The sequence below is a fragment of the Buceros rhinoceros genome, unplaced genomic scaffold, assembly GCF_000710305.1.
Source record: "Buceros rhinoceros silvestris isolate BGI_N320 unplaced genomic scaffold, ASM71030v1 scaffold8876, whole genome shotgun sequence".
Classification (NCBI taxonomy): domain Eukaryota; kingdom Metazoa; phylum Chordata; class Aves; order Bucerotiformes; family Bucerotidae; genus Buceros; species Buceros rhinoceros.
Window position 1 is genome coordinate 2,220 of NW_010415747.1, and position 7,018 is coordinate 9,237.

A 7,018-nucleotide genomic window follows, 5' to 3' on the forward strand; every position below is an offset into this window, starting at 1 on the left:
CAGGATCGCCCCCCTCCTCCTGCTGCCCTCGCTGCTGGGGAGGAGCCCAGCAGACGGCGGGTTCTGGGCTGTGAGTGCACGTTGCCGGCTCGTGTCCAGCCCATACATTCATCTCCACCTGCTCAGGAGGCAAAGGTTTGTCCCGGGCAGCTCCGCAGACACGGGGCAGCTGGGTGGTTCCCATGCCGGGCTCGGCACGGTAGATACCATCACTGCCTCTGAATCAAAGGTGAGCCACGCCCTCTCCCAGGCTCTGTTTGGCTCCTCTTAAGCTCAGCCTGGGAGTTCGCAGTCTTTTGAGCAATAGAGGCACAGAGGGACGGGGCAGCAGGTTGCAGATCTGGTGCCACCCCACTGTAGGAAGAAAATTGCTCTCCCCACTTACCATCAGCATCTTCAGATCTGCCCGTTCTGCCGGATTTTTAATTAAGCTGAAATGAGAAGAACAAGAGAGGCAAAACCGACACTGAGATGTTTCTTGTGGGAAACTGGTTATCTGGCTGGAGAAGTCTCCAGCTTCACCGAAAGCTCCTGGCAGCTCTCCCTGGAGCCTGGCAGCGAGGAAACAGCTCAGGAAGAGTCACTCCCCGCAGCCCCACGCCTTGGGAGAGCTGCGGGATCCGTCTCTTCCAGACCGCATGGATGAACCGCACCTTGCAACTAAAACAGGACCCAGCGCCTGGCAGGGACAAGAGATTTTTGGCACATCCAGTCTCTGTGATTTAATGGGAGCTGGGGCAGCGTTTTCAGGTGTCCCCCAGTGCATCAGAACTGGGAGTCGATGGCGCAGGCCCGGTGCCGGCGAGGCTGCGGGGTGACTCACAGCCCCAGCAATCTGCTCCACCATCCCCCTGCCAGGCTTAGATTTAGAAGGTGCTGGGATACTGCTGAGCTTCACCACAAATAAACTGCTTTTATCCCAAGCCCTCCCAAGGCAGGAGTTCCCTGCAGGATCGCAGCACAGCCAGGGATCACCCACGGAGCGTGGGGAATGCTGCGTCACGCTGCACATGCTGGGGGGAGCAGCAGCTGTCAGGGAGCACACGTACGGCCCTCCCTCCTCGGCCCCAAGCAGAAATCCTTACCATTTATTTACAAACTCCTGGAAATCTGGCGTGAAAACCCCATTCGGCAGCTTGGGAGGCGGCTGAGGAGAAAAGAAAGGTTTTCTGCATCACTGTGTGTTAATGGGTCAAAAAAGACCATCACCTTCGGTCTGTAAGGAGCTGCAGGAAGCTCTGCTCTGCAGCTCTCCTCCTCCTCCTCCCCCGCCGCTTCCTACCGCAGCTGGCAGCAAACTGTGGCCCCAGCACGATGGGCAGTGGGGGGGACCCCACGCTGAATCGCTGCCGGATCTGCGAAACCCAAACTGCAGCACTGCAGTCGTGGATCCAACCTTGCGAATCTCAGCTCTGGCAACGCCCACAGCAGACAAAGCCACTCCAGAAACTGGCCCCGGGGGTCAACTCCCACCACCCTGACAGGGGAAGCTGCTATTTCCGCTTGCTGGTGGGACGGACCCTGCCTTAAAAGGTCTGGTAGGACAGTTCAACCTGGGAATTAAGCACTGAGAGCTAAAAGAGCTGGGAAGAGGGAACAGGGGAGGAGGGAAGGATGTCAGTGCAGCTTCAAGGGGCTCTGTCAAAAAGCCCCCATTCAAGCAAAGGTTTCAGAGCCCACCCTGCCTCAACAGAGGGGACATGACACTGCGGTACCTCAGAGAAACCCCGGCAGAGCTGACAGGAAGGAAACACCCACCTCATTGACTATATAATCCAGCAGTTCAAAGATGGCCATGGCAGGCCGGCTGTCCATCCCATGACCTGTGGTTAAGATGACAAAAACAGGGTGAGAGGCCGCCCAGGGGCAGCGAGGGGCTTTGGTCCATGTGAAGCACACGTGTGCTGCGGGGCTTTTGCTGGAGAGGCAGAGGCAACCCGCCTGGGCACCGACACGTGGCTCAAAACCAAATGAAAACCAAAACGTGTTCTGAAATTTCAGGTGTCTTTCCCCTTGGCTATCGTCCAGGTTTCTTTCCTAGCTTGGAGCATTTGGAGAGCACCAGACCATCTGCTGCAGCAGGCTGGCAGTGCTTCTAGAGCCTTCTGCTTCCAAGCAAATGGCCCAAGCCTCCTTCAAACCCGTGTTGGTTTGGTGCTTCTATGAGAGGTCCCAGCAAACTTCTTCCCAAAAAGCTGCCTCTAGCTCGAAAGGAACCTGCTGGCAGCAGGGGCAAAGCCTGAGGAGCAACAGGATCTGTGACAGCGTACCTCAAACATCTCCTTCGAGGGGTCCTCAGCCCCACAGCCTGCACCGACCCCATCACAGGGTGCTTTGCTGTGTGCTTTGAGCCTTCTCATGGGACACAGCAGGGTCTAAGGGAGCCCAGGGCAGGCAGATGAACTGAGCTCTTCCAAACCTTAACAGAGCCCACCTGGCACTGCGAATCTGTTCGGTCACAGCGTCCCCAGAGCAATCTCCACCTCCCCACGCGAGACCGGACTCTGCTTGAGCTTCCCAGGAAATACAAACCTCTATTTTAGATTCTGCTGGAGCATCCATCCGGCCCCATCTGCTCTGCAGAGAGCGGCCTGCCTGGAAACACTCACCTCCCCGCCACAACCTCATCCACAACGGCCTTTGGCCAACCCGGCCACACCGAACAAAACCCGACCCCTTCTCCCCCACTGCTGCATGTGGTTTCCAATGCATACGACAGCCCCTACCACTGACGGGGCGTCCTGGGGGCCTGGCCCGCGGCGAGACGCTGTGAGATTCTCCCTCTGCCCCGTCCACCACAGGACGGCCAAATATTGCTTCCAGTTCCTTGGAGTCTGGCGGGGGGATTGGGTACCTTCCGATCGACAGCTCCACTAAGGACAGACCCATGCTCCAGATGTCCGACTGCACCGAGTAGTGGGTGCCCTGCAACCGCTCGGGCTGGAAGGAGAAACCACAGAAACACGCAGTGACACGCAGCATCGTCACGCACAGTCGGGATATCACGCAACAGATGAGACTCAATACCCTGACAGCCTCTCCAGCTCAGCCCCCCACCCTCCAGGGAAAGGCCTGTCCCAAAGGGGTCACGTACGAAGGGAACGCAACAGACGGATCACGGGCACACATAAAACCCTTGTGAGCAGCTATCGACAGCTACGGGTGAGCAGCATTTAGGAGTCTAGAGCATAGAGCAGGAACCTGTTTCTCTGGATGCTGAGAGCTCATGAACTCCATTTATCAACAAATATTCCTTTTTTCCCTGCTCGTTCCTGTTAATACCCAAGAGGAATGTGAGGAGCAGCAAATCCACTCCAGGCTCTTACCATCGAAAGAAAAATCAAAATGAAGAATAAATAAACCACTGCAAGTCATCCGTGCTGGCAGCTCCGAGCCGGTGGCTGAGCGCAAAGGAGGGATTATTTTTAAATAGCCACTGTCTAACTATAACTGCACCTGATAACCATTCCCAGAACACAGGAGCGGGGCAGCCTGAAGCGCAGACGGGTGCTCTGATGGCTTCCCCAATAACCCACAGCTCGCTCCCAGCCATGACTATACGCGGTGTGGGGAGAAGACCCCCACCCACCCTCGGGGTAGGGGTCTGGGACCGCAGAGGCAGCCAGGAGGTGGTTTTCCTGTCACAGACACCAGGTACCTGCAGCTGAGCCAAGGCTGATGACTCTCATTTAAAGGGAAGGCACAGGCTGCAGGTCACTCGCTGGCTGACTCCGGTTTGTCTTGCATTTCCCAACAGCTTGCACCAGAACCCAGCTGCACTAAACTGGTTTTCCCCCCACTTTGCCAGCAAGCATGCACAGCAAAGCAGCAGAGAAGGTGCGTGGACCAGCACCCACATCCCCTTCACACTCCGTGTTTCGGACAGAGCTTTGCATACAGAAAGAGAAGATGGTTTTGAACCCACAAACACTTGCCAAGATAAAACCCAGAAATATTTGTAGGCTCCGGAATGTTTTTTCCTGCCGGTCTCTGCATTCTGTTAGCCAGGCACGGGCTGGGGCCAACAGGACGCCAGCTCCTCGGGAGAACACGGAGCAGTCTGCCCCTCCAGCACAGGACGGCGCTCGAAGCACCAGGCTCACCCCCAACGTGAGCCAGGACCAGGGCATCCAGGCGAGGATGGAAACCGGGGGTGAGCTGGGACACTACAGGCTGATTCTGTCAGAGCCGAGCTGAACCCAGTATGTCAAAAACCCAGCCGAAAGCTGGAAGGAACTTACAGACATGTAGGACCGAGTTCCCACAAACGAGTTTGCCATGGAGTCAATGAGCTGCCCGCTGACCCCGAAATCACACAGCTTAATCTCCCCTCGTGAATTCACCAGGATGTTCGAAGGCTTCACGTCTGACAACAGCAAGAGAGAACAGTGTAAACACGACTCCAGATAAAACACAGGGCTCTGGTACTGCAGGCAGCTATTTTTAGATTCCTCCCCTCACCTCTGTGCATGATTTGGTGCTTCTCTCGCAGATAGGCCAAGCCTCTCAGAACCTGAAGGAAACCAAAGACAGGATGAGATAAGGGTGGGGGGGAAGTATCTGCCTTCAGCAGCACATGCTGCGCAAACGCTGGGGGCTGCCGCGCTGCAGCTGGGCGAGAAAAGCCGCCCTGCAGGGTCCGCATCTTTCCAGGTCTGCAATTCATCACCAAGTCCATCACGGATCTTGGATCAACCGCCCGAGAAAGCTTCTCCAGAAGAGGTCAACACCAGCCGTGCAATGCAAGGGGTCGGAGCTATGGACACCAGTTGGGAAAATGTGTCCCCCCTCCCCTCCCGCCCCAGGTGGAAACAGGAAAGTGTGTCTGGGGAAACGAAGCTTCCTAAGGCCACACGAGCATTTTCCCATGCCGTGCCCAGCAACTCCTTCCTGGGAGCCTGGAGAGCCGCCGTAACTCACCGCGATACTGACTTTCCCCAGGATCTCCTCGGGAATTCTTTTGGCTTCTTTCAACACTTGATCCAAAGAGCCGCCATCCTAAAATAAAGAACGTGGAAGTGACCAACACACCACGGCCCGGCAGGAAAACAGAGGAGCTGGCTGCAGGGGCCAGCGAGCCCAGGGAGGGCCAGCGGTGCAGGAGCAGCCCAGGGCATCCCAGCTGTGCTGTCTGCAACAATGCAGCATCGGGCACGCTCCTTCTACAGCAATAAAAGGAGATATGTGGTGATCAGAGCTTGAGCTTCTCACTGAAAACTGGTTTAATTCTATCTTCTATCAGCTCTGCTTCTTGCTATTAGCTCTTGGCTTCCTTTCCATCAGTGGTACACGTGAAGACGATGCTGTCAGCACTGATCTGGAGGAGTGACAACACAGAAAACGCACACTGTGCCTCACAGCGAGCTCTGTAGAGCGCTGGGTTTACAACATTTCCGTCTGGCCACTCCCCAAACCTCTGCTTCCGCTTTCCAAAAAGTCGATCTCCATCGTTTCGGTGCCTGCGCAGCAGTGTGTGGCTCCAACCAGGAGCACAGCCACCTTGCTGCGGCCTGAGCAAGGAGCCACCACGGCTGCGAGCACCCTGCAACGCGTCTCACCTGCAATTTTTAGCCTCAGGGAGAAGCGACTCAGAGCAGCAGCTTGCAGAGGAGCGGGGACTCACCATGTGCTCCATGCAGATGGAGATCTCCCCGTCGCTGTAGAAGGCTCCATAGAAACCCACAATATAGGGGGAATTACACTCGTGCAGCACCTGCAGCTCGCGGATAATCTGGTTCCTGATGGCAGGTTTGATTTCTAAATGAATCAGCTGCCAAGAAAGAAAGAAATATTTGTTGTATAACACCTGGGGAAAAAAACAGACTTGAGGCAGAGCCTGTGCAGCCTGTTAGCGGCTGGAGCAACTGCTGGCCACGAAACACATGGAGACCTCACAGGATACAGAATGGAAAGACAAGAGAGAAGTTTGCTGCAGCTCTGACTCAGCAGCCAGGAACGTTTTCACGAGTGGTGTAGGTGGGGTAAGAGGAGCTTGATATCAAGGAAACCACAGCAAGTTCAAAAAAAACCTAAATATTATGCACGTGAAAGAGGAGTTGCTTTATTCCTAGGGCTCCTTGCAGAGGCGGGTAACAGCGAAGCCAGAGGCTAGAAAATCTGAGGGCGGGTCAGAAAAAAGAGTTGCTGGTACTGTGAGCTCTAAGACACTCAACCCCAGGGACGTCCACCCTTCCCGCAGCCTTACAAAGGCCGGTCCCTGCGGGACAGCAGCGCTTCAGCTCGCCCTCGCTTCGCTTTCTGAACACGGAGCTCCCAACAATCTCATGCAGTGACACCCAGCGCTCCCAAATCAAACACCCAGGAAGACTCAAGAGCACAGCTCTGCGTGAGGCCACTGAGAGAAGCGAGTTTGCTCACGGAGAGCCACTGAAGCGACCCAGCAGCGGGTTAGACCAGAGACTCTCACACCCTGCAGAAGATGGTTGCGCTGCTCTTGCTGAGCGCTGCCGTTTCTGACAGGCAGACGAAGCATCTCCTCATTCTCTGTATCAGAAGACGTGGCCCATAACCCACATCTGAAAGAAGCCACTGTCATAGCTGCTTGGGACCACCCTGGGTGGCAAGGAAGCTGTGTGCTAAACCCATCCCTCCCCCTGGCACCTCCAGTCCTTGTCAGTCACAACCTGGGATCCTCCAGAGAGCTGCTTCTACCCAGTTTAGCCAAGTTCATCCAACCAGCTTTCCTGGAAAAAGCTTTTCACGCAAGGCGCTGCAGACTCCAGGGACCCGTTGCAGAGAGCACGGCCTTGCCCAGAGGAGGCCTTGGAGACAGGCAGGAGGCTCAGAGATGGGCACATGAAAGAAGCACTGCAGAGATGTGGACCTGTTGGAGCAGGGCCAGAGGAGCCCCAGGAGTGACCCGAGGGTGGAACCCTCTGCTGGGAGGAGAGGGGAGAGAGCTGGGGGGGTTCACCTGGAGCAGAGGAGGCTGTGGGGAGACCTTAGTGCAGCCTGTCAGTGCTGCAAGGGGGGGTCAGGAAGCTGGGGAGGGGCTGTT

At 56.0% G+C, this 7,018-nt stretch overlaps 1 protein-coding gene across 1 annotated transcript in view; it reads right to left on the reverse strand.

Annotated features, from left to right (window-relative positions):
* The window catches only part of MAP2K2 (mitogen-activated protein kinase kinase 2), a gene marked incomplete at its 5' end in the record, with an annotated part of 9,223 nt that overhangs the window by 1,331 nt on the left and 874 nt on the right, over window positions 1-7,018 (reverse strand). Inside the window, 8 exon segments of the mRNA XM_010137528.1 lie at window positions 386-431; window positions 1,086-1,147; window positions 1,759-1,823; window positions 2,727-2,940; window positions 4,242-4,366; window positions 4,462-4,513; window positions 4,921-4,998; window positions 5,624-5,770. Of these exon segments, the coding sequence (XP_010135830.1) occupies window positions 386-431; window positions 1,086-1,147; window positions 1,759-1,823; window positions 2,727-2,940; window positions 4,242-4,366; window positions 4,462-4,513; window positions 4,921-4,998; window positions 5,624-5,770 (789 nt within the window).